Source organism: Sprattus sprattus (assembly GCF_963457725.1).
Source record: "Sprattus sprattus genome assembly, chromosome: 7".
NCBI lineage: Eukaryota > Metazoa > Chordata > Actinopteri > Clupeiformes > Clupeidae > Sprattus > Sprattus sprattus.
This window is the reverse complement of record NC_137926.1, coordinates 34482109-34508840: the sequence shown is the minus strand read 5'-3', so window position 1 is coordinate 34508840 and position 26732 is coordinate 34482109. Positions and strand designations below refer to the sequence as shown.

The 26732-nt window shown below is 44.6% G+C and overlaps 1 protein-coding gene across 5 annotated transcripts in view; it reads left to right on the top strand.

Annotated features, from left to right (window-relative positions):
- Positions 1 to 24709, top strand: part of kif21a (kinesin family member 21A) — a 40143-nt gene extending 15434 nt beyond the window's left edge. The window contains exons 7-34 of one of the 5 annotated variants that reach the window (XM_080841934.1): positions 27 to 142; positions 1270 to 1465; positions 3220 to 3409; positions 3771 to 3834; positions 3952 to 4161; positions 6375 to 6465; positions 6541 to 6658; positions 6739 to 6927; positions 7244 to 7443; positions 7893 to 8000; positions 8465 to 8533; positions 8801 to 8937; positions 9197 to 9341; positions 10184 to 10378; positions 10553 to 10654; positions 10886 to 11051; positions 11706 to 11726; positions 12448 to 12505; positions 13982 to 14036; positions 14376 to 14587; positions 15517 to 15648; positions 17379 to 17515; positions 17939 to 18113; positions 19485 to 19649; positions 19743 to 19860; positions 20155 to 20325; positions 20603 to 20802; positions 22698 to 24709. In XM_080841934.1, the coding sequence (XP_080698060.1) occupies positions 27 to 142; positions 1270 to 1465; positions 3220 to 3409; positions 3771 to 3834; positions 3952 to 4161; positions 6375 to 6465; positions 6541 to 6658; positions 6739 to 6927; positions 7244 to 7443; positions 7893 to 8000; positions 8465 to 8533; positions 8801 to 8937; positions 9197 to 9341; positions 10184 to 10378; positions 10553 to 10654; positions 10886 to 11051; positions 11706 to 11726; positions 12448 to 12505; positions 13982 to 14036; positions 14376 to 14587; positions 15517 to 15648; positions 17379 to 17515; positions 17939 to 18113; positions 19485 to 19649; positions 19743 to 19860; positions 20155 to 20325; positions 20603 to 20802; positions 22698 to 22788 (3831 nt within the window). In that variant the 3' untranslated portion in view covers positions 22789 to 24709. The other 4 variants (XM_080841932.1, XM_080841935.1, XM_080841933.1 and 1 more) reach the window with 4 other exon arrangements.
- The last annotated feature ends 2023 nt before the right edge of the window (positions 24710 to 26732 follow it).

The following is a 26732-nucleotide window of genomic DNA, read 5'->3' as shown; positions in this document are numbered from 1 at the left end:
GAATGATCTTCTTTTTCTTGATGCAGTTGGCTTTAGGAAATGTCATCAGCGCTTTAGGAGATAGAAGCAAGAGAACAACCCACGTGCCTTACAGGGACTCCAAACTCACACGCCTTCTGCAGGACTCTCTGGGAGGAAACAGGTATGTGAGCAGCATGCAGTACTCTCAATGAGTTCTCACGTCAGTCTGATACGTCCACATGAACGTGCTGTGTGTGTCTGATACGTCCACATGAACGTGCTGTGTTTGTCTCTGTTACCGTCCACATGAACGTGCTGTGTGTGTCTGATACGTCCACATGAACGTGCTGTGTGTGACTCTGATACGTCCACATGAACAAGCTGTGTGACTCTCTGATACGTAAACATGAACGTGCTGTGTGTGACTCTGATATGTCCACATGAACGTGCTGTGTGTGTGTCTGATATGTCCACATGAACGTGCTGTGTGTGTGTCTGATACGTCCACATGAACGTGCTGTGTGTGTGTGTGTGTGTGTGTCTCTCATACGTCCACATGAACATGCTCGGTCTGTGACTCTTTGAAACGTGCTGTGTGTGTGTGTGACTCTGATACGTACACATGAACGTGCTGTGTGTGACTCTCTGATACGTCCACATGAACGTGCTGTGTGTGACTCTCTGATACGTCCACATGAACGTGCTGTGTGTGACTTTGATACGTCCACATGAACGTGCTGTGTGTGTGTCTGTGATACGTCCACATGAACGTGCTGTGTGTGTGTGTGTGTGTGACTCTCTGATACGTCCACATGAACGTGCTGTGTGTGACTCTGATACGTACACATGAACGTGCTGTGTGTGTGTGTGTGTGTGTGTCTCTGATACGTCCACATGAACGTGCTCTGTCTGTGACTCTGATACGTCCACATAAACGTGCTGTGTGTGTGTGTGTCTCTGATACGTCCACATGAACGTGCTCTGTCTGTGACTCTCTGATATGTCCACATGAACGTGCTGTGTGTGTGTGTCTCTGATACGTCCACATGAACGTGCTGTGTGTGTGTCTCTGATACGTCCACATGAACGTGCTGTGTGTGTGTCTCTGATACGTCCACATGAACGTGCTCTGTGTGACTCTCTGATATGTCCACATTAACGTGCTGTGTGTGTGTGTGTGTCTTTGATACATCCACATGAACGTGCTGTGTGTGACTCTCTGATATGGACGTGCTGTGTGTGACTCTCTGATATGTCCACATGAACGTGCTGTGTGTGACTCTCGATGTTGATGTGCTCACATCTCAGCCAGACGGTGATGATCGCCTGCATCAGCCCGTCCGACCGTGACTTCATGGAGACTCTGAACACGCTCAAGTACGCCAACCGGGCCAGGAACATCAAGAACAAGGTGACGGTCAACCAGGACAAGGCCAGCCAGCAGATCAGCGCCCTGAGGACCGAGATCGCCAGACTACAGATCGAGCTCATGGAGTACAGGACGGTGAGCACTCAAGGGTTACGGCCCAAAATCAAAGCTTCTAGTAATGTGGCTCAGAATATACACATCATGAACCATCATATCCATGAGATTAAATATACACATCAGATCCTGCACATCCATGAGATTAAATATTCACATCAGATCCTGCATATCCATGAGATTAAATATACACATCAGATCCTGCACATCCATGAGATTAAATATTCACATCAGATCCTGCATATCCATGAGATTAAATATACACATCAGATCCTGCACATCCATGAGATTAAATATTCACATCAGATCCTGCATATCCATGAGATTAAATATACACATCAGATCCTGCACATCCATGAGATTAAATATTCACATCAGATCCTGCATATCCATGAGATTAAATATACACATCAGATCCTGCACATCCATGAGATTGCGCTAGCTCTAGGGTGTTCAGGTTTGGGGCTCTGTTAAGTGCTTTGAGGCGATATCTGTTAACCCTAGAATGGTGCTTTATAAATTATTATAAAACAATTGGGTTCCATCGCGTTATTTAGCTGTATCTGATTGGACGAGAGACGTTCCATGCGTTGGATTATCCCAGAACAACCCAACGAGGACTTTTCACAGCCAATAATAAATCACTCCGCGATGAAACATTCTATAGCGCATTGATGATAACCGTTAATTCAAAGTTCTTATAATTCCAAACCAAGACGTTGACAATGGAACTATTTTTTGTTGCAGAGAAACAATGTCGAAATACAATTTTTTTGTATCAATATCTTCGTGTTGAAATGTTAATTGGGTGACTATAAAATTGTTTTATAAAAGCAATATAGCACGAGTGGGAGTGGGGTAGGTAAGGGATATTCCCACGTGTGTTGTTGCCTACGCCACTCGGCCTCCGGACTCGGTGGCTACGGCCGAACACCACCCGTGGGAATATCCCTTACCTACCCCACTCCCACTCGTGCTATATTGCTTAAATAACATTGAATTGAATTCTAGAGTGAGACTATGAATGAAGAGACCCAAGAGAGAGGTATAGAGGTAGGCTAGAGTGAGACTATGAAGAGACCCAAGAGAGACGTATCAAAGAGGTGGGCTAGAGTGATACTATGAAGAGACCCAAGAGAGAGGTATCCTAGAGGTGGGCTAGAGGGAGACCATGAAGAGACCCAAGAGAGAGGTATCATAGAGGTAGGCTAGAGTGATACTATGGAGAGTAGATTTTGGTCAGTTTCAGTTGTAGTTTATTTAAGTTTTATACCAAAGTGTTGTTTGAGGTACTAAAGAACTAGTTAAGATTCAGGCATCTTACAAAAATAGAACTGCTGGCATCTCTGAATCCCATGGCTAGCAGTTTTTTCTAGTCCAAAGCTAATTACAGTTCTGTCTGAGATGTGCAGGTAGTTTTGGCACTGCAGGCAGCAACCTCAGCACAGTGACAGACAGACAGACAGGAGAGACTGAATTAGAGCCAGCTCCTGAGGGCTCTGTCCTGTCGAGTCGACATCTGATGGACATTTCCCCCTAGTATGAACTAGATTAACAAGAGGGATCAGGTCAGGCTAGTCTACTGTAGCTTGACGGCTCTTTTAGTCGACTGGATGACATGATCGCTGAGTACCAAGCTGGTGACAGACTTATATAAATAATATGTCTGGCCAGAGTATCTGGGTCAAGCCTATTTAAAAAGCCTGTACAGTGAGTTTCCTCTTTGCTCTTTTGAGTGGTTGAAGATGATTGAGTCATCCTCTGTCCTGTCACAGGGGAAGCGACTGGTGGGAGAGGATGGCCTGGAGAGCATCAACGACATGTTCCACGAGAACTCGATGATGCAGACGGAGAACGCAAACCTGCGTGTGCGGGTGAAGGCCATGCAGGAGACCATTGACGTCCAGAGGGCGCGTCTAACCCAACTCCTGAGCGACCAGGCCAAACATGCGCTGGCTAACATGGGTACGAGTAGAGCTCAGTGGGTGGAGGGCAGAGCAAAGCCCCCAGAATCAGCTGTGCTCCTGCTGTGTCATCATGACAGGGTTAGGGCACAAGACCACAGCAGTACTATTCCTATATTTTTACACTTTATATTTTTAAACCTGAATGTCTCTTGATTCTGGGCCAAGTCTTTATAAAGCTCTATAAGCTGCCTAAAGCCCTGTGTTTGAGTCTGCATGGCAATCAATGAGGTGATATTTATTTGAATTCCCAAGAGATATGAAACAAAATGTAATGATTGTTTTATAACCCATGTCACCATTAACAAAATAAATCACACACAAATCTTTTTTTTCTGCTCTATCCTGCTCTACACCTCCAGGTGAAGGGAGTGAGGAAATTGGTAACATGATTCAGAACTACATTAAAGAGATTGAAGACCTCAGGTACAGTCTAGGGGTCCCTGCATGTACTCATGCTGCTGTCCTCAGATCAGTCAGAGTTTGTTTGTGTGGATATGTATGTACACTATTTATATGCGTGTCTCTGAATGTCATTTGAAGGGCAAAGCACCTGGAGAGTGAAGCAGTGAATGAGAACCTGAGGAAGAACCTCTCGCGTGCCTCGAACCACTCTGCATTCTATGGAGGACCCGGAGCCTTCTCCTCCGCCCTCCTGGGGCCCGGGCCAGACAAGGAGGCCTCAGACATCATTGAGCTCGCCAAGAAGGATCTGGAGAAGCTCAGAAGGAAGGAGAAAAAGAAGAAGAAGAGGTAATGAGGACAGAAGTGGGCACATATGATGGGATCTGGGTGGTCTTCTCTGGACTGTAGAGGGTTTTCTTTAAATTCATAATGCCTATTTATGTCATCAAAAATGACATGGGTTTTGTTGCGTTGTAAGGTGTATTAATAAAGTAGTAGTTGCACTAAACTAAACTGTATTCTTAAGCTAGTAGTTCAGGAGTAATACACGGACACGTCATTCCTCATTCCTTTCTTTACTTCTTCTCAATTCCGAATCATCTTCTTTCATACTAAAACATCTTACATTCAACGCATAGTCGCCACCTAGTGGTGGTGCGTTATAGAACACAACAGGTTTGATATCACAAGCTAATCTTTGTGGTTTTTAATGTTTTCTTGTATGTTTTGTCTTTGGCTCCTTTTATCTGTATACCAGTGTAACAGGCCATAGTATACCCCTGGCCCGGACTATACCTAGGGTTAAAGGGGCCTAGGCTAGATTATACCCCGGATAAATATGGCCTAGGCCAATTCATACCCCCTCGGGCCAGATTATACCCCCATGATATCAGAAGTGTTGAGTGATATACACAAGAATTAGTTTATTTTTCAACATTTTATTGGGGGTTCAGCTTTGTCAGGTAAGTTAAGTGAGAGACTAACTGACTTAAATCTTAAAACTGTAAAACATAGACCTTTATTACTTCAACCAGAAAAACAGAAAAAATATTAGACTTCCACAAAGATCAAAGATTACTACGTCCTGAAACTTCAACTTCTAAGACTAGCAAGTCCTCGCTACAATATAAATGTTCAAAGTTAAACACTGAAAGCAACATCAAAACATCGACAAAGAACTAAGATTACTTCAACACTTCACATAACGACATCACATAACATAGTTATTGACAGTTACTAGCTTATTTGCCATAGCATAAATTACAGGGTTGTGCGCTTTCAGGTGCCTCTTGAGGTTTTTTACCGTTTATCTCCCGTTTTTGCAGTGCATTGTGTTTTATTTTCTGTCAAGTTATAATAAAAGAGTGTCCAGATATCTATTCTTTTTCTTCCAGTACCAGGAAATTAAGAGACCACTTTTTATCAGTTATCACAATTATCAGTCTCTCTGGTTTTACTATTTATTGGTATGTGTTAAAGTAAAATGGCCAATTTAGGCCAATTTAAACCCCGGAGTATAAATTGGCTTAGGCCATATCATACCCGGGGTATAATCTAGCCTAGGCCCCTTTAACCCCAGGTATAGTCCGGGCCGGGGGTATACTATGGCCTGTTACACCGGTAGAAAGTAGTTGACTATCAGTGACTGCCAGTGGTAACAGACTCATATTATCACACAGAGATAGACCGTGATATGGGTGAACCCACTGCTGCCAGCAAACTTCACATCAAATGACACTTGGTCTCAGTCCTGCTCTCTCCATCATCTCTCATCTCTTTATCCCTCTCTCTCTCTCTCTCTCTCTCTCTCTCTCTCTCTCTGCGTGCGTATCTCCCCTCCCCCGCCCCTCCCTGGTGTCATGTCACCTCTGAGTGAAGGCTTCAGCACCTGCTGGAGGAAAGGAGGGAGGAGGAGGAGGAGATGGAGGAGGACAGGTTTGTGGTTTGTCGCGTTGCCCTCTGCTCATCCTTCCACCCAACCCTTTAAACCCTCTTTCTTTAACAGGTAGTTGCCACACCTGGAGAAGAGCCTACTAACACTCTCCAAGTCCAATAATGCCATTTGACACCAGTTTAGCCATGAAACCATCCCCATCCTTCACCCGAGAGATTTACTGACCGCTCATGTGTCCATTTGGACAGATCTATAATTTGACTGTGATACTAACACATAACATTCAAAGTGCTATTTTTTCGCTATTGTGTTTCAGTGGTCTGGTAACTACCTATTTTCCTCCCCACACTGATTTGTTTAAATTTTGAGTTGCTGTAAACAAAACTTTTTTTTCTTTGTTGTAATTATTTTTTCAAATTTCTGATTTTTCATTGAAACATTTTGACTTCATGAGTCAGACTTATTTAGCCTTTGCCAAATTCATGTCTTTTGCAGTTGGATTTTTGTTTTTGTTTTGCATGTTTTCTTTTTTGTTTTCTGTACTTATCAGTGTGATTCATTTTGCATTTTCACTGCCACCATGAAGTTAAGCTATTATTTCAGCTACTACTTCAGTCAGTTATCTTCTAATTTGACATGCTCTAACATGCCTTCTTGTATCTCTCAGCAATGTTAAGGAAGAGGTTCCAGACAATGACCAAGAAAAAGGAGTGGAGAAAGAGCAGTCTGAGCCAGCCAATGAGGATGCTGCTGAAATGGTACGTGTCACTGCCTACATTGTCTTTACTGATTGGCTGTGGAGATGTTTGCTTGATCATCATGTGCTTCATCAGGGGCAACAGGATGGGAGTGACCGTGAGGAGGGTGAGGAAGAGGAGGATGACGATGAAGAGGAAGATATGGATGCTGAAGAGAGCTCGGATGACTCTGACTCTGATCTGGATGAGAAAGGTAATATGGCCTCTGAAATGCAACCAGCTATTGCATAGCTATTATAAATATATATTTATATATATTCCTTTGCGTATCAGACAACTTCCAGGCTGACCTGGCTAACATCACCTGTGAGATCGCCATCAAGCAGAAGCTGATCGATGAGCTGGAGAATAGCCAGCGGCGGCTGTACACCCTGAAACAGCAGTATGAGCAGAAGCTCATGATGCTCCAGAGCAGGATCAGAGACACCGAGTTGGAGAGGGACCGCGTGCTGCACAACATGGGTACGAGGCCCCTTAGCCAATTAGAACACTACAACACACTGACAGCAGGCCCCTGAGCCAATCAGAACACTATAAAACACTGGCAACAGGCCCCTGAGCCAATTAGAACACTACAACACACTGGCAGCAGGCCCCTGAGCCATTCAGAACACTACAACACACTGTCAGCAGGCCCCTGAGCCAATCACACTCCACATGAGGGAATAGTGACTTTCGGTCATTTCAGGGTGGAGGAACTAAATGAAGTGTTGCTGTGTGGATGTGGATGTTAATGTGAATGTGAATGTGAATGTGAATGTGCTTGTATTTGTCCCAGGCTCTGTGGAGACGTGCACAGAGGAGAAGGCCCGTAAGATCAAAGTGGAGTATGAAAAGAAGCTGGGTGTCATGCACAAGGAGCTGCAGAAGCTTCAGGTGGGCCAGAAGGAGCACGCCAGGCTGCTGAGGAACCAGTCGCAGTACGAGAGGCAGCTCAAGAAACTCCAGTCTGAGGTGGTGGAGATGAAGAAGGTCAAGGTGATGGGATTGGCACTGTCTGTCTGTTGACCCAGGAGACCCATGGCACTGTCTGTCTGTCTGTCTGTCTGTTGACACTTGACTGATGAGACCCCTGGCACTGTCTGTCTGTCTGTTGACCTTTGACTGATGAGACCCATGGCACTGTCTGTCTGTCTGTCTGTCTGTCTGTCTGTTGACCTTTGACTGATGAGACCCATGGCACTGTCTCTCTGTCTGTCTGTCTGTTAATCCTTGACTGGGTAGACCTATGGCACTGTCTGTCTGTCTGTCTATTGACCCTTGACTTGGGAGACCCATGGCATGTGTCTTATCTCTTAAAGTGGTTGAGCTATATCATCCTGAGACAGTGGACAGCCATATGCAGACAGCCTCTGTAATTACTGGTGGTTACTGTGACTGCCTCAGGTCGCGGCTGTTGATAGTGTCCGTGTCCATGTTTGTGACAGGTGCGACTCATGAGACAGATGAAGGAGCAGCAGGAGAAGAACCGCATGTCGGAGTCCCGCAGGAACCGTGAGATCGCCACCCTGAAGAAGGACCAGAGGAAGCAGGAGGTGAGGGCTGTTTGAAAAGATGGAAAATAATATAAAACCTGACATCAATGAAGCTCAGGCAGTTGGTGTGAAAAGCAGGCAATCTTGAATGGTAAATGAAACCGCTTAAAGAACTGACCTCTGTTAAAACATTCCAAATGAAGCCCTGGGGAGTAGCAGAGAAGCTTTTAGAAACATGTGGTGAGACCAACTATAAGGACATTTATCAAAGAGGCAAGCTGCACCTGTTGAATTGATTTAAAGTGCAGTGTGAATCTAGTAGTGTAGTCTTTGCATCCTGCTCAGCAATCCTGTGTGTGTGTAATTGAGTGAGCTAGTGAGTAAGTGTGTGTTAGTGAGTGTGTGTTATTGAGTGAGTGTGTGTGTGTGTGTTAGTGAGTGAGTGAGTGAGTGAGCACAGCGTGTGTGTGTGTGTAAGTCTGTAAGGTGGGCTCTTTTTAAAACATATCCACTGTCCTTTACAGCACCAGCTAAAACTTTTGGAAGCCCAGAAGAGACAGCAGGAGCTGATTCTACGCAGAAAGACTGAAGAGGTTAGAGTTGTTTAGACCAGAAATATGCCCATGATCGCACCAGAATATGCATCATTCAGTATTTAAAGGATGATGTAGGCATAAACAACACTGTTTACTTTTAAAGACAATACTTAAACCCTGTGACTGCAAGAGGGCAATTGTGAATACATCTGTTTGCTTATTAAAGTTGCTTCAGTTGGTTAAGGGGTGTGCGTGTGCGTGTGCGTGTGCGTGTGCGTGTGCGTGTGCGTGTGCGTGTGCGTGTGCGTGTGCGTGTGTGAGAAGGTCACTTCTCTGAGACGGCAGATGAGGCCTGTTTCAGGAAAGATCAACCGTAGGGTCAACCCCCAAGACTCTCCCCAGGACTCTCGCCACAACACAGCAGTGCGCTCTCACACAGGCTCTGCCATGAACGGATCCAGGTAGGCGTGTGTGTGTGTGTGTGTGTGTGTGTGTGTGTGTGTGTGTGTGTGTGTGTGTGTGTGTGTGTGTGTGTGTGTGTGTGTGTGTGTGTGTGTGTGTGTGTGTGTGTGTGTGTGTGTGTGTGTGTGTGTGTGTGTGTGTGTGTGTGTGTGTGTGTGTGTGTGTGTGTGTGTCTGCCAATGTGTGTACATGTGCCTGTACATGTTTAGTGTGGAGGCTGGAGTGAGGCCTCTCCTGACGATGGTGTGTTGTGAGCAGGCTGTACCTGCGCAGGACAGCGGGGGTGTACTCCACTCGAGTGGCTCGGGGGAAGTGGCAGACCCTGGAGCGACGCATCTCTGATGTCATCATGCAGCGCATGACCATCTCCAACATGGAGGCCGATATGAACCGTCTTCTGAAGGTAGGTGGCCCCGTCACTCTAGTAACACACTGCACAGTGCACACACCCCGTCACTCTAGTAACACACTGCACCCCGTCACTCTAGTAACACACTGCACCCCGTCACTCTAGTAACACACTGCACACACCCCGTCACTCTAGTAACACACTGCACACACCCCGTCACTCTAGTAACACACTGCACAGTGCACACACCCCGTCACTCTAGTAACACACTGCACCCCGTCACTCTAGTAACACACTGCACACACCCCGTCACTCTAGTAACACACTGCACACACCCCGTCACTCTAGTAACACACTGCACAGTGCACACACCCCGTCACTCTAGTTACACACTGCACCCCGTCACTCTAGTAACACACTGCACACACCCCGTCACTCTAGTAACACACTGCACACACCCCGTCACTCTAGTAACACACTGCACCCCGTCACTCTAGTAACACACTGCACACACCCCGTCACTCTAGTAACACACAGCACCCCGTCACTCTAGTAACACACTGCACACACCCCGTCACTCTAGTAACACACAGCACCCAGTCACTCTAGTAACACACCTTCACAGCACCCCCTCTCTCTAGTAACACACAGCACCCCCTCTCTCTAGTAACACACTGCACAGCATGACCTTAGACTGGAATCCAATGAAGCCAAAAACAATGGCGCTAGCAAAACATGTATTAAATCAACACACATTTCACACTTCAACACTTGAGTTCCATTTCTCTCCGAAGCATTATGACATTTTGACAGCCTGTGTGTATCCGTTGAATTCTTAAAGCCAGCTTTTATACAGTGGTGTTTCCATCAACATGAGTTCTCCCTGTCACCCACAGCAACGTGAAGAGCTGACCAAGCGTCGGGAGAAGGTGTGCAGGAAGAGGGACAGGCTGTCGTCCGAGGGGGCTGAATCCGAAAAGGCCTTCCAGTCTCTGAGCGAGGAGCTGGAGTCTCTGGTGGCCAACATAGACTACATCAACGACAGCATCGCCGACTGCCAGGCCAACATCATGCAGATGGAAGAGGCTAAGGTGAGTCGGCCGGGCTGTAGAATTCAGTAGGTGAAGAGGCCCAATCTCAAGGGGTTCAGCCATGCAAGAAATAGAGCGGTTTAATTTGAACATGAACTACGGTTGAATTTCAGTGACATCATTTCCTGTCTATTGTGACCTTCTCCTCTGTGTGCCTCCCTTCATGTGTTGTAGGAGGAAGGAGACACTGTGGATATTTCAGCAGTCATCAGTTCTTGCACCTTGTCAGAATCACGCTTCCTGATGGATCATTTTATGACCATGGTCATTAATAAGGTACAGAGACACACTCCATTTCTACATCTTTCTCATCTAGCCCTGTAGTACTGCAGCAGCTCACAAGCCAAGAATGAAAGGTGACGGATCTGTCAAGGGAAAAGGTATGTTGTGTTCGCTTAAGCTGTGCCATCTGTGTTTGCTCTTACGCACTCCCTGGTGTGTGCATATCGCCCATGGGTTCACTAGGCAGATCTGGGGGATAAGTGTGCTGTGTGCTCCTCTCTGTAGGGCCTGCAGGCAGCCCAGAAAGAGTCTCAGATCAAGGTGATGGAAGGTCGTCTGAAGCAGACAGAGATCAACAGTGCTACTCAGAACCAGCTGCTGTTCCATATGCTGAAGGAGAAGGCTGAGTTCAACCCCGAGCTGGACGCACTGCTGGGGAACGCACTGCAAGGTAGAGCACCCCCCCCCCCCCCACAGCACCTCCCCAGTCAATGCCAGGTTACAGATATTAGCCAATCAGAAGCCCTGACTACACATCTGATCACCTCTCTCCCAAAAGCTTCTATTAAAAAAAAAATCCTCAGTATTTCTTTATGTGCTAGGTTCTTATTCATCTCCTAGTCTGTTTAGTGGTCCATGTATGTGTGGATGACTGACGACTCCAGGCGTGTTTCTGAGAGAGGCTCAGGGTGAGAGTCAGAGGTGCCCTGCTGTGCCAGTGCATGGCCAGGTCTGCTGCCTGCTGCTCTTCTACTGGGTGTCTGGGGCTGCATAGGTGCTGGACGGACACAAAGATGAATTGTTATAGTAAACTGAAGGAGGCAAGTTATGAAATGTGAGCTCCCTTTCTTTGAACTATTTACTTTTTTTATATTTGATGTAAGGGGAATACTAGGAGCCTCCTGTAATTTGTTTATTTTTTTGTCCAGTTTGGACAGCATCTATTCACCTTTATCAGGATACTCTGTTAAAGAGTGGCAGCAGCACCGTTTCTTTTTCTTTGCAAGTTTGGGTTTATTTTGGTTTGACTTGGGGGAATGTGTTTTGATTTGTGTGTTGCCTTTTTTTCTGTTCCCCCCATCCCTGTTTATTTGAATTGAAACAGAGCTAGGCAACATGCCACTGGGTAAGTAGCAGATGCAGATCTCTCTGTTAAATGTTGTCTGAGTGCATGGATCCCTTCTCCTGAGACTAACCTAAGACTGTAACAACATGAGCGAGTGCATGAGGTGTCGCGCTGTTGGGTATCTCTCCATCTGTCTGCTCCCCCTGTACCACCATGTAAATACCCCCCTGACCCCAACCCCATGCTGCAGCTACCTCCCATTTAGCAACATGCTATCTGTTAGCAAACCATTACAGCCGAAGGACCCAGGAAGCTGGTCACGGTTTAGGTTGGTTTTGCAAGCTGACCTGAATTATGTGCAGCCTACTAATGTTTTTCTGTCCCATAATTGCTTTGGATTCTGCCCCCCCCCCCCACACCACCCCACCTCAGGCCAACCTGCCCCGACCCATACCCTGCTTACTGTTTAGCCAGACTTCAGTCTCCAGTCCTCTCATTCCATGTCTGAAGGTAGGTAAGGTAGGGAACCACAGCTCATGGCAATCAAATGAAACAATAGCATGGCCCTGCTGAGCTGACCTCTCACCAGCATGGCCCTACAGCTGACCTTCCCATCTGCTTTCCTCATAATTTAATAAAAACAGAATGTCAACTGCCCAACACATCAAACGGGTGGAGGTGGATATGACTTTGTTCCCATGGAAAATAATCTAGGTGTGTAGTAAGTACATTTTTAAATTAAGTTATTGACTTCTTCCCTCTCCTCCTGATCCTGCTGCAGAGAATGGGGATGACAGCAGTAGTGATGAATCAACACAGAGTCCAGCAGCAGATGGAAAGTAAGCATCCCTCTCTTTCTCTACTTTTCTCAGCTTCTCTTTGATGGTCCATTTGAAAAATGAGTCTGTATGAAATGCTTCTGCCTGTGTTTCTTTGCCTGTTGCTCTATCCATTAACAACATACATTCTTGTACTTTTGGCTAGACCTGTATTTGAGCTCTTACATCTAGGTACAGCATGGTGTATATTCTGGTCACTTGGTAACCCTTAACTAGGCCATTTTGTTGGAAAATGTCCAGTGCCAGTATCCAGCATCTGATGCGGGTCCTGTTGGTCATAACTGGGTCCCAACGATCTTGTAAAGAAGTTCTCAGATGCATGCCAGCAATGAAAAGTTGCAAGTTATATGGATTGAAGATGCCACACAGTGAAACATTGTACCCAATAGGAGGCCAATGTTTAAATGCAATCAGGATGAATTCTCTCCAGTTTAAGATTTTGAAATAATCAGCAGTCCTTTCACAGTATTGATTTACATGTATTTCAAAACAGATTTTATAAACATGTGGGAATCATTAGGATTGTCAAAGTTAAAATACATTTGAAGCGTGTGAATCATGCCACAGTATGAAGCGTGTGAATCATGCCACAGTATGAAGCGTGTGAATCACAGTATGAAGCGTGTGAATCATGCCACAGTATGAAGCGTGTTAATCATGCCACAGTATGAAGCGTGTGAATCACAGTATGAAGCGTGTTATAAAAAAAAAATAATAATAATTTAGTGTTAATCATGCCCCAGTATGAAGCGTGTGAATCACAGTATGAAGCGTGTTAATCATGCCACAGTATAAAGCGTGTGAATCATGCCACAGTATGAAGCGTGTGAATCATGCCACAGTATGAAGCGTGTGAATCACAGTATGAAGCGTGTGAATCATGCCACAGTATGAAGCGTGTGAATCATGCCACAGTATGAAGCGTGTGAATCACAGTATGAAGCGTGTGAATCATGCCACAGTATGAAGCGTGTGAATCACAGTATGAAGCGTGTGAATCACAGTATGAAGCGTGTGAATCACAGTATGAAGCGTGTGAATGACAGTATGAAGCGTGTGAATCATGCCACAGTATGAAGCGTGTGAATCATGCCACAGTATGAAGCGTGTTAATCATGCCACAGTATGAAGCGTGTGAATCACAGTATGAAGCGTCTTAATCATGCCACAGTATGAAGCGTGTGAATCATGCCACAGTATGAAGCGTGTGAATCACAGTATGAAGCGTGTGAATCATGCCACAGTATGAAGCGTCTTAATCATGCCACAGTATGAAGCGTGTGAATCACAGTATAAAGCGTGTTAATCATGCCACAGTATGAAGCGTGTGAATCATGCCACAGTATGAAGCGTGTGAATCACAGTATGAAGCGTGTGAATCATGCCACAGTATGAAGCGTCTTAATCATGCCACAGTATGAAGCGTGTGAATCATGACACAGTATGAAGTTGCTAACAGAAGTTCTCCCCCCTCAGCACTCTATCCTCTGACCTCATGAAGCTGTGTGGAGAGACCAAACCAAGAAGCAAGGTGCCATCTTCTGCATTTACTGTTCTAACCTTTTAAGAGAGCACCCATGTCATCACATTTACTGTCATAACCTTTTAAAAGACAACACATGTGATCACATTTCTTTTTTAATCTAGATGTTGTGGGAAGAAGAGTAAAAATACTGAGAACTTTTATAATGAGTCAGTACATCTGCCATGATGGTGTTACCACAAGCGTAGCCATTTACTATATAGTCATTCTGTGAGTGTTCATTGCATTGAATGCTGCTGCAGATGGAGTGGACTTCTTCTCATCTGAAAGTGTGTGTGAACTTGTGTGTGTGTGCGTGTGTGAACTTGTGTGTTTGCCCCCTCTCAGGCTCGCAGGAGAACCACCACACAGATGGAGCTCCTGTATGCCAACAGCAGTGAGAGCACCCCCGACACCACCACTGGGGAGCTATCTGGCGCTCTTCACCCATTGGCTGAGACTCCAGAAGGTGGCGGAGACCTGGACTCAAGCGTCTACTCTGTCAGGGACAGGGACTCAACGGCTCCTGCCTCAGGCTTCTCCTCTAGACTGGGTAGCATGTAAGTCAGGGCTGAGGCTGGAGATGCCATCGCTGCCTGCATGCCCACACTGCTGCTTGTTGTTTGACATTTGCATGACATTTATACAGTTCCCAACCCTCCCCCTCCAGTACCCCCTCCAGCAGTAAAGATGGCAACATCCCCAATGGATCTATAAGAGCTGAGCGTGCTGTAGGGCTGAGACTGATCTAAATTACCTTTAAGAGCTGATGAGCAGGCTGTAGGGCTGAGACCTAAAGGATCAATAAGAGGTGATGAGCAGGCTGTAGGGCTGAGACTGACCTAAAGGATCTATAACAGCTGATGAGCGTGCTGTAGGGCTGAGACCCTTAAGGATCTATGAGATGAGCGTGCTGTAGGGCTGAGACCCTTAAGGATCTTAAGGGGTTAAGAGTAGGGCTGTAGGGCTGAAAGGAGCACCTCCTACTGTAGACTCTTCTATTTCTGAGGCGGCTGGTGTGCATTGTTTCTCCGAAAGACGACTAATCAGCCTCTCACCTGTCTCACGAGGCAAAACTCACACTTTCTCTCTGCCTAGATCTCTGAGATGCTTCACATAGAATGGTCCACTGCTTAGCTTTCCTGGCCTTGCTGTCTTGCTTTAAACTCTTTAACTCTTCACATAACATATCTCTAAACCTTCTCATTAATAGTAACACAGAGTAGTCAGATTGTTGCAGCGAAATAAATACGTGTTTTATACAAAGGACCTCAACAGGGTGCTTCAACCCAGTAGCAGGTAACTGTGTGTGTGTGTGTGTGTGTGTGTGTGTGTGTGTGTGTGTGTGTGTGTGTGTTTTATCGGTTCTGTTTTATGTTTTTTGATTTTGTGTGATTTGGTGTTATGCTGGTTCTGTTTCCTTTATATTTGCTTTATGTTTCTGTTTGTCTGTGTGTGATCCTCACTTGGGGAACTTAAAACATGACAGTCCTGGCTACAGACCTCCATCAGGGCCAGAACCTCAGAAAAGAGTCACAGAACCTTCCCCACTCACCCGGCAGAAGACTTATGACAAGGGACAAGCCCTGACTGACAGGGTTAAGAGCAAGGAAATCAAACAGTAAGCATCAGTGGCCACCAAGCTGCCAGTACCTCTGCACTGCAACATTAAATAGCCATCATGGCAGGTTTACAGATGCTCTGTGCATATGGAGTTTAATACTGATTCAAGGTTAACAGATGCTCTGTGCATAGAGATTAATACTGATTCAAGGCTAACAGATGCTCTGTGCATAAGGAGTTTAATACTGATTCAACAGATGCTCTGTGCAAATGGAGTTTAATACTGATTCAAAAGATGCTCTGTGCAAATGGAGTTTAATACTGATTCAACAGATGCTCTGTGCAAATGGAGTTTAATACTGATTCAACAGATGCTCTGTGCAAATGGAGTTTAATACTGATTCAACAGATGCTCTGTGCAAATGGAGTTTAATACTGATTCAACAGATGCTCTGTGCATATGTTATCTGTATTCTATTTGACTCAGCATTAAGGTCTGTGTTATCTGTATTCTACCTGAGATGACTCAGCATTAAGGTCTGTGTTATCTGTATTCTACCTGAGATGACTCAGCATTCAGGTCTGTGTTCACAGGGACTGACCAGAGTGTTCCCCTAATGATTAGCCCCTTTTGGGGAAACATGCTGTCTGGCTCAATCAATCAGCAAATGGTGCCGTGTTTAATAAGCACCCAAGTCCTGTCCTGAATGTCACGTTATCTTCAGCTGAAAAGAGGGAACAAATATGCCCATTTAAGAGCCACAGGGGTATGCCCACATGGACATTAAAGAAAAAGAGTCCTTTGTACATTGAATGGTTCTTGAATGAAGAACATTGACCGTTTAACTGAAGTCTTTTGCTTAAGTACCATGTGAAATATATAAACTCTTTAAATTAAAGACTCTTCTCCTCTCAATCCTTATGAGATGATATTTACAGGTTCCAAATGCTCCAACCCACACAATGCCATCCAAAGAGCAGTCACACCCAGCATCCAGAGGATGTGGTGATCAGTTTTACAATACTGAGGGTGGGGGAGATGCATGAGACTGCTCATACCATAAGAGTAGTAGAGATGGATTCAACTGTGTGTGTCAAGGCGTTTGAGCAGTTAGTCAAGCTGACATTTTAAGCTAAGTATCAGTGACAGACAAATCTTGTCTAAAGATGGGCTGTACTAATCCTAGTGAAAATCCAGTCCAACTGTAAGAGTTTAGTAAAGACCTGGTGTGTTTGTGTGTATGGCTGCTCATGTTTGTAATGGTTGAGGTGTGTGTGTGTGTTGTGTGTGTGTGTGGCTTCTCATGTTAGTCATGGTTGAGGTGTGTGTGTGTGTGTGCTAGTGTGTGTGTGTGTGTGTGTGTGTGTGTGGCTGCTCATGTTGGTCATGGTACTGTAAGAGTTATTTGAAGAGTTGTAATGTTATGGTCATGTGACTGGAAACTGACTATGTTAAGATAGGGAAGGATCGCTCTACTCATTCATATTTTCATCATTGCCTTCATTTGATTTCGCTGCATGTGGAAGAACGGCTGTATAAGGTCCAAAAGCATTCATGCATGCATTTGTGTATTATGTCTGTAATTCTTGTTCAGTTCTGATTACCATGGTATCGTCCTATGCAGCATGCTGGAAAAATGGAAATAAATGCTGTGGTGCTAGACGACAGGATTTTAAAGAAATTGAAATGTGTGTCTGTGTGTCTGTGTGTCTGTGTGTCTGTGTCTGTGTCTGTGTCTGTGTCTGTGTCTGTGTCTGCGTGTGCGTGTGCGTGTGCGTGTGTTCCAGAGGTGTAATTGTCCCAGTGCCAGTACCAAAGAGCAGTCGCTCAGGGACCCTGCAGTGTGTGCACATGGCAGAGGGCCACAGTAAAGCCGTCCTGTGTGTGGACTCCACTGATGACCTCCTGTTCACCGGATCCAAGGGTCAGTCTCTGTCTGTCCCACACACACACTCTCTCTAGTGGACACATACATCTCTACACATCAGTCTGTGTCTGTCCCACAGACTCACTCCCTCTAGTGGACACATACATATCTACACACTCCTCCCCTTAGTGGAAACATACATATCTACACATTAGTCTGTGTCTGTCCCGCGCACTCACTCCCTCTAGTGGACACATACATATCTACATGCTCCTCCCTCTAGTGGACACATACATATCTACACATGAGTCTCTTTCTGTCACGCAGACTCACTCCGCACTGTAGTGAAAACACTCGTCCCTCTGGTGGACACATACATATCTACACATCATTTAAAGTCTTTTATATTTGAAGACAAGAGAGCTGCATTGATGATGCAGAAAGAGTGACTGCAGTGGTGGGTTTTGTGTGACGTGACAGATCGGACGTGTAAGGTGTGGAACCTGGTGACCGGACAGGAGATCATGTCTCTGAGCGGCCACCCCAACAACGTGGTGTCGGTGCGCTACAGCTCCAGCCTGGTGTTCACCGTCTCCACCTCCTACATCAAGGTGTGGGACATCCGGGACTCGGCCAAGTGCATCCGCACGCTGACGTGAGTCAAATGATGAAACTAGTATTGCTAGATACTCAATTCAGTTTTATTTATATAGCGCCAAAACAATAAAATGGTCTCTAGCCACTTTACAGAGCCCAGAGCCTGAACCCCTGTAGAGCAAGAGCAAGAGCAAGGGGGAGGGGCCTCTACCTGTGACAAAAGGGGACAGGGCAATCAGAAACATGGCAGAGGAATTCATACACGTATTAGGATGAGCATGTTAGCATACATGTGGTGAATTAATGCTATACATTCAAATATAACATGGTATATACATGATGCATACCAAATTAATAGTGGAAGGTGGGGAGAGAAAATTTAAGTATTGTAGAACAGCTTAGTGGGTAAAGAGTGTGCTCGTAGGTATTACAAGGATAAGTAATGGAACAGAATACTATGTTGATGGTGGCAATTATTTACACTACAGGGTACGGGGTAGAATAAGAAAACTAATTAAAAATAATTCTTCTCTGTCCCAGTCATATATGAGCCAGAAAATACTTTTTGCGTTTGCGGTTTCTATTGACCCCCAGCAATACTATGTTGGGGGTCATCCTCGACAACACTGTCCAAATCATGGAAAACAGTTTAATGGGATTTTTCATCTGCTGAGAGCTGAGAGGGCTGTGTCCTTCACAGGTCCTCTGGTCAGGTTAGCACCAGTGATGTCTGTGTGTGTGTGTGTGTCCTTCACAGGTCCTCTGGTCAGGTTAGCACCAGTGATGTCTGTGTGTGTGTGTGTGTCCTTCACAGGTCCTCCGGTCAGGTTAGCACCAGTGATGTCTGTGTCTGTGTCCTTCACATGTCCTCTGGTCAGGTTAGCACCAGTGATGTCTGTGTGTGTGTCCTTCACAGGTCCTCTGGTCAGGTTAGCACCAGTGATGTCTGTGTGTGTGTGTGTGTGTCCTTCACAGGTCCTCTGGTCAGGTTAGCACCAGTGATGTCTGTGTGTGTGTGTGTGTGTCCTTCACAGGTCCTCTGGTCAGGTTAGCACCAGTGATGTCTGTGTGTGTGTGTGTGTGTCCTTCACAGGTCCTCTGGTCAGGTTAGCACCAGTGATGTCTGTGTGTGTGTCCTTCACAGGTCCTCTGGTCAGGTTAGCATCAGTGATGTCTGTGTGTCTGTGTGTGTGTCCTTCACAGGTCCTCTGGTCAGGTTAGCATCAGTGATGTCTGTGTGTGTGTGTGTGTGTCCTTCACAGGTCCTCTGGTCAGGTTAGCACCAGTGATGTCTGTGTGTGTGTGTGTGTGTCCTTCACAGGTCCTCTGGTCAGGTTAGCACCAGTGATGTCTGTGTGTGTGTCCTTCACAGGTCCTCTGGTCAGGTTAGCACCAGTGATGTCTGTGTGTGTGTGTGTGTCCTTCACAGGTCCTCTGGTCAGGTTAGCACCAGTGATGTCTGTGCAGCCAACACCAACAGAACGGTCTCCATCCCCGCGGGCGAGAACCAGATTAACCAGATCGCCCTCAACCCCACGGGCTCGGTGCTGTACGCCGCGGCAGGGAACTCTGTGCGCATGTGGGACCTGAGGAGGTTAACACACAACCATCTCTTCATCGATTTCTTTATTTTTTTCTTTTTCCAATTCTCAATCTCCATCTCCTCATCTCTCACTCGTTTCCCTAGGTTTGTCTCTACAGGAAAGCTTACTGGTCACTTAGGTCCAGTTATGTGTCTGACAGTGGACCAGACTAGTAATGCTCAGGACCTGGTCTTCAGTGGATCTAAAGATCATTACATCAAGGTGTGTGTGGTGTGGGTCTGTCTGGGTGTGTGTGGTGTGGTTCTGTCTGGGTGTGTGTGTGTGTGGTGTGGGTCTGTCTGGGTGTGTGTGTGTGGTGTGAGTCTGTCTGGGTGTGTGTGTGTGGTGTGAGTCTGTCTGTGTGTGTGTGTGTGGTGTGAGTCTGTCTGTGCTGATTGATTTGACTTCTCACTGCTGCATCTGCCTTGATGTTTGCTGTTCTCCAGATGTTTGATGTGACTTGATGTTTGCTGTTCTCCAGATGTTTGATGTGACTTGATGTTTGCTGTTCTCCAGATGTTTGATGTGACGGAAGGCTCCCAGGGCAACCTCAGTCCCACACACAACTTTGAGCCGCCTCACTACGACGGCATCGAGTCCTTAGTGGTGCAGGGGGACTGTCTCTTCAGCGGCTCCAGGGACAACGGCATTAAGAAGTGGGATCTGGCCCGGAAGGATCTACTGCAGGTAAGAAAGAGAGAGAGAGAGACAGACCGTTTGCTCTGGGATTCTCCTATCCAAATGTAAAACTTTAGATAGAAAGAGTATCAGGTATGGTGCCATGGTTTGACCACTGGACCATTTCCCATCATTGGAGACTCTCGTTCCTCCATATTGTTTGCGTTGTCTACACTTAGCAGAAAGACTGCACTGATGAGGAGCCTGTTTGTGTATGTTTCCTGTGGTCAACCCTATGTGCTCATGTTGACAGTATCTGTGCTGGTGTTGTGTTGTGTGGCCACAGCAGGTGCCCAATGCCCACCGTGACTGGGTGTGTGCCCTCGGGGTGGTGCCCGGGTCTCCAGCACTGCTGAGTGGCTGTCGAGGGGGCGTGCTGAAGCTGTGGCACTCGGACACCCTGGCACCGCTGGGTGAACTGAAGGGGCACGAGAGCCCCATCAACGGCATCTCCACCAACAGCAGCCTTCTGTTCACAGCCTCTGAGTGAGTGGGAGCACAAACACAAACAGACAGAAGCATTTCATATTACCTTCAAAACATTTCATATAACATTCAATACATATCATTTGACCTCCAATACATTTCATATGACCTCCAATTAATTGCATTTGACCTCCAATACATTTCATTTGACCTCCAATACATTTCATATGACCTCCAATACATTTCATATGACCTCCAATACATTTCATTTGACCTCCAATACATTTCATATGACCTCCAATACATTTCATATGACCTCCAATACATTTCATATGACCTCCAATACATTTCATATGACCTCCAATACATTTCATATGATCTCCAATACATTTCATATGACCTCCAATACATTTCATATGACCTCCAATACATTTCATATGATCTCCAATACATTTTAAATGACCTTTAATACATATCATATGACCTCCAATTAATTTCATATGATCTCCAATACATATCATTTGACCTCCAATACATTTCATACTACCTCCAACACATTTCACATTACCTCCAAATTACATAGACTTAAATATATTTCTCCACATTCCAATGTCCATGCCACTCTTATTAACATCATGGATCTGAATGGATCCATGGTACTGATCTCTGTATCTATGCTCTGAAGGAGATTGTCTCTAGGTACAAAAGTCTTAATTCATCTGTATTTTTATGTTTTATTGATGCTTCCAAAGCTTTCGATAGAATTTGTCATGAAAAACTGTTTATGAAGCTGCTAGCGAGAGGTGTCCCTAAACCTCTTGTGAGGATTTTGGTGTTCTGGTATGACAATCAAACTTTTCATGTTAAATGGGACAATGTTGTATCGGCTCGGTTCTATGTTGGCAACGGAGTTCGACAAGGAGGAATTTTATCTCCATTTTTGTTTAATGTTTATATGGACGACTTATCAAGCCAGCTGAATAAGACAAATACAGGCTGTCTTGTAGGGGAATCTATTGTCAATCATCTGATGTACGCAGATGATTTGGTCTTACTCAGCCCATATAGTGCTGGGCTGCAACAGATGCTGAGGGTGTGCTCTAAGTATGGCATAGACCATGATATTAAATATAATGCAAAGAAAAGCCACATAATGATAGTCAGAAGTAATCAGGATAGGAAATGAACCTTCCCTACCTTTAATCTATCTGGCAGTCCCCTTGGTGCCCGTGAGGAAATAAGATATCTGGGCCATGTCATTTCTGATGATTGGACTGATGACAACGATATACTGTATATCGACAGCGCTGCAAAATATATTCTCAGGCCAAATATTTTATTAAGAAGGTTTTCTATGTGCTCAGATTCAGTTAAATGTTCCCTGTTTAGAACCTACATAACACCAATGTACACTGCTCATTTGTGGTCTAATTACAGGAAAAGGAGTATGCAGAGACTGAAAGTAGCTTACAATGATGCTTTTAGATTGCTGCTTCATGTGCCTAGGTGGCGTAGTGCTAGTCAGTGGTTTGTTTCTAAGCACGTACCAACTTGTGAGGCGCTCTTGAGAAAATTGATGTATGGTTTCATGTGTCGACTGGACAAGTCTGAGGACTGCATAGTAGAGGCTCTGGTCAACCCTCTAAAGAGCTGTTATCGATTTACCTCGAACTTAAGACATTGGCACAAAAGTCTTCATACTTTTTAATGCATTGTATTATGTGTGTATTTTTGTTTTTCTCTATATATTTTTTTATAATTGTATGTCTGTTACTTTATATGGAACTTGGAGTCTGAAATAAAGAAATAAAGAAAGAATGGGTTTTAGGATTATTAGTAGATTATTATCAGTATGAATCAGCATTAACATCATGGATCTGATAGGGTTTGAGGATTATTAGTAGATTATTATCAGTAGGAATCAGAATTAACATCATGGCCTTGTGTTTTGGCAGTGATCGGACTGTAAAGATCTGGCGGGCAAGAGGGGCTCTGGATGCCACTTCAGATGGGATGGACAACACAGACGAGGCTGGTGCCAGCTAGGAAGGATGCGCCCTCCTCTCCGTCACGGAGGGTGGGCAGAGGCCAGCGCCCATTTGCACTTTGACCCCAGCAGCAGCTTCTGGATATATTACATCCTCTTTGTTGTGGTCATCGAGCTGACCTCATACTGTACTCTGATCTCTTCCCACATAAAGGAGCCTGCAGTTCTCATTTCATTAAGACGTGGCTTCTTCTATTTGGCCCCTTGGGTTTGTTCCACTTTCACTGTGCTACTGTAGCTCATTTCTGTAGCACGTTCAAAAGAAAGCCTCAATATTGCTCCATGGCACTGTTTGTATTGTAGCTGATTTCCACCGTGTCAAGCCCACTTGATGTGGTTGGGACTAATGGGGATGGCTGTGGATGCCTGCAGCTGATAAGAGCAGAGCAGTTCCTCCCTCTGGACACTTATGAGTTAGGGATATTTCAGCATGGAGGCAAGTTGCAATTGAAAATAGCTTTGTGGGAATGGGCTGGATTCACCATACCCTTAACATGTGCCTCTGTGGTCTGGCGTTGTTGGTACCTACAGATGCTTGCCAAAGCTCTTGTCATCCATGCCATGATCCAAATGATGCCGTAGAGTAGCATATTACCACAATCAAAGGAACGTTTTCTGTGTAGTGTCACCTAGCTTCTAGTGTTCCCCCTCACTGCACGTCTCTGTAGGACATCATCTCACTCTCACTTTGTGACTCACTGACTCATTTGAAGTTGACATTACCCCACTGTTGGCAAACGTTCTCTCTCATGTGAATTAATGTTTCTGCTGCTACAGTCTCACTCTAACCTGCGACCTTAGAAGGCTCTCTTTAGAAGGCCAGTTGGGTGGCCTTAACTCAAAGGCATATTGTACTGTATGAATGAAGGACAGAGGAGCATACCTGTGCCTGTAAGCCTAATAATGTAGACCAGACTTCGCTTAAACCTGGTTCATGTAAACTGTTGCTGCCATCGTCACTGGCTTTGTTTATCTTCAGATCTCCAGAGTACTGGAACTTTGCACCTGTGAACTTTAAACAAATAAATGACTGATGCTGTGTATGCCTGTACTAACCATAGGTCTTAAACAATTTGCAGTCAATTGGAATTCATCAAGAATTTAGACATTCTGGCAACTGATGAACCAGGTCTGGCAAAAGGCTGTCACTGACTGCACCGTAGGAGCACTATGATCTCTCTGCTCACAGTAGGGTTGTTCTCTGTCCTGCATAGAGCAATCCTGTTTAGTGTGCAGAGTGGATTTCACGTATGTATTTATGTATGTCAGAATCCTGATTTGCCTGTTTTAGTAGGCAGTCAACAAAGTTGAAATCTAACAATGTCAGTGTCAGATGTTACTTGAATTAAATGGCATCTGTCAAAACCAGTGTATTTATTTTGCATAATGCCGCCATACTGATCCATGTATTTTCATTGTATTTTCTTTGTTTCCATGCAGCCAGCTGACTCTACGATTAAATAAAAAAAATATCTTAAAACAAACAATGCTTGGAAAAATTGGCAAATGGCAAAGATACAAATTATACCTTTTTCCAAAAGACGGTTTCCCTTGAAACATGTTATAAACTAACAATGGTCTGTTAGTCATTGCCTGCTTGAAATATATATTGTTTTGACATGCCTATAGATATTATACAATGGAAAGTGAAGGAGGTTTCAGTTACTGTATGGACCATAAACATGATGACATCTGTAAGTCTGTAAGACTTCTATAACTTTCATACATGCACCATTTAAAGAGACTGTATTGACAAGCGTGATCTCTTAAATTAAAATGTGGCTGTGTACTGTATAAAATTAGCATGGGGAAAGAATTTATTAACTTCAGGCTCTCTCCAGCCTCTTAAAGACGACCTATTGTGCTCATTTTCAATGTTCATAATTACATTTCTGGGTCTACTTGAATAAATTTACATGCTTCAATGTTCCAAAAACACATAATTTTTCTCTCTCTTTCACCCTCTGGCTGAAATGCTCTGTTAGAGCTCCTGTGTCTATAAGCCCACCCTCCCAATGAACCCAATGTGCTCTGATCAATCTGTCACCTAGGCAGGCAATAAGGATTGTGTTACGTCCTCTTGTAACAAAGGAAAAGGGATGGAATTCCAACAAAACGTTTCAGGCAGCTGAGAAAAATAGTTTCTGTGGGAGAGTTGCTCCTTCTGAGTGTGCTTTGGGCTTTGCGAGTTTGCAGACCGTTTACCTGCACAAAAAGCCATATAACACATTAAAGAAAAGGGGAAAACCAGAAAAGCATAATATGTCCTCTTTAACAAAATACATTTTGGGCCCCTTTAATTGTCCCAGCAGTTTTTAGCCCAGGGTGGTAAGGGCTGCATACAACAATTAATGTGAAAGATGTCCTGCAGCAATATTGTAATGTCTTCAAATGAGACAGTTTTTTTAGGTGAATGTTGAAAACCAACTTGTGTGTCTAGGGGGGAGGGGGTTGCAAAGTTAGTAAAAATTGATAGAAATCTGATAAATTACATACAAAATATACAATTATAAAACAATTGGGTTCTAGCGCGTAATTTAGCTGTTTCTGATTGGACGAGAGACGTTCCAGCAATATAGCACGAGTGGGAGTGGGGTAGGTAAGGGATAATCCCACGGGTGTTGTTGCCTACGCCACTCGGCCTTCGGCCTCGATGGCTACGGCCGAACACCACCCGTGGGATTATCCCTTACCTACCCCACTCCCACTCGTGCTATATTGCTTAAATGACCCTTAAACAGGACATTTGCGTTTTAACCAAAAAAAAATCGATTCAGTTACAAATCGCGATTCTTGTGTGTGACGATTTTTTAATCGCCACGCTGCCTCAAATTTTTTTTTGTCTAGCCTGCTTTTAATTATTGTATAAAATGTTGCCGCTTATAATCCTACATATTGCGCAATGCATTCTATTCGTGAGTTCCTTACAGCTAGAAGCTCAGCTTCATACATAATAACTAAGTAGGAATACAAAGGCTAACATGTTGGACTGCAAACATGTCAGACGTTAGTTCCGAAATTTATGCTGCACCTCAATAGTTTAAATCGCACGTCTGGAAGAACGTTGGCCAACTCTGTAGCAGTTTGGGTTGCCGGTAGTTGAAGACAGTGGGCTGACTGAGGTGATTCGAATGGCTTACCCCTAGAGGGGCACCATTGTGTCTCGCATTCCTCGTATGACGGCGAGAGAGAATAAAAAAAACAGCAGTGTCTAAAATACACACTGTCTGAAGTGATTACTCGTTAATTTATAAGATGTAGTCTTGAAAATAAAAGCAAACTTTTAATCGCGATAAATTTAGAATCATGAATTTCACAATGTTTTAAAATCTATTGACAGCCCTTATTTTAAGAAAACTTGCACTGATCTATTTAATTTACCTTTTATTTATTGTTTAAAAGTAGCCTAAGTGGCATTCATTTCTTAATCTGTCTGTGTGCAGTTTACAGGGGCTATACACTAAAAGGGCACATTTGTATTTATTTTCTCTATTGGCTGCCCCTGCAGTCATTAAGTTAATGTTAAGATTTAGGAATTTAAACTTGAAATTAAACTTGGAAAGCTCAAAGTGAATTAGACTGTGATTCAACTGTTTTCCATGGTCCAGTTAAAAAAAAAATAATAACCAAAAGAAATTGCAAGAAATCGTTATATCGAATTACTTACAAAATCACAATACCCACATAATCGAAAGTTACGTATGTAACTACGGTTCTATGAATCACTGGATGACCGCTAGACGGTGCTTTCAAGCACTAGATGATCCATCTCGCGCACGCGCAGGTCGAGGAATAATACCAACATTGTCACCTCGTGACCCCGATGACCCCCGGATAGTCTATATCTTCCGGTGGGGTCAGGGAAACTGTTCCTTTCATCTTCTCGCTCGCAGGTAGTTGTGTGTAAGGAAACCAAAGCTTGAATTAAGTGCTTAATCCTGTT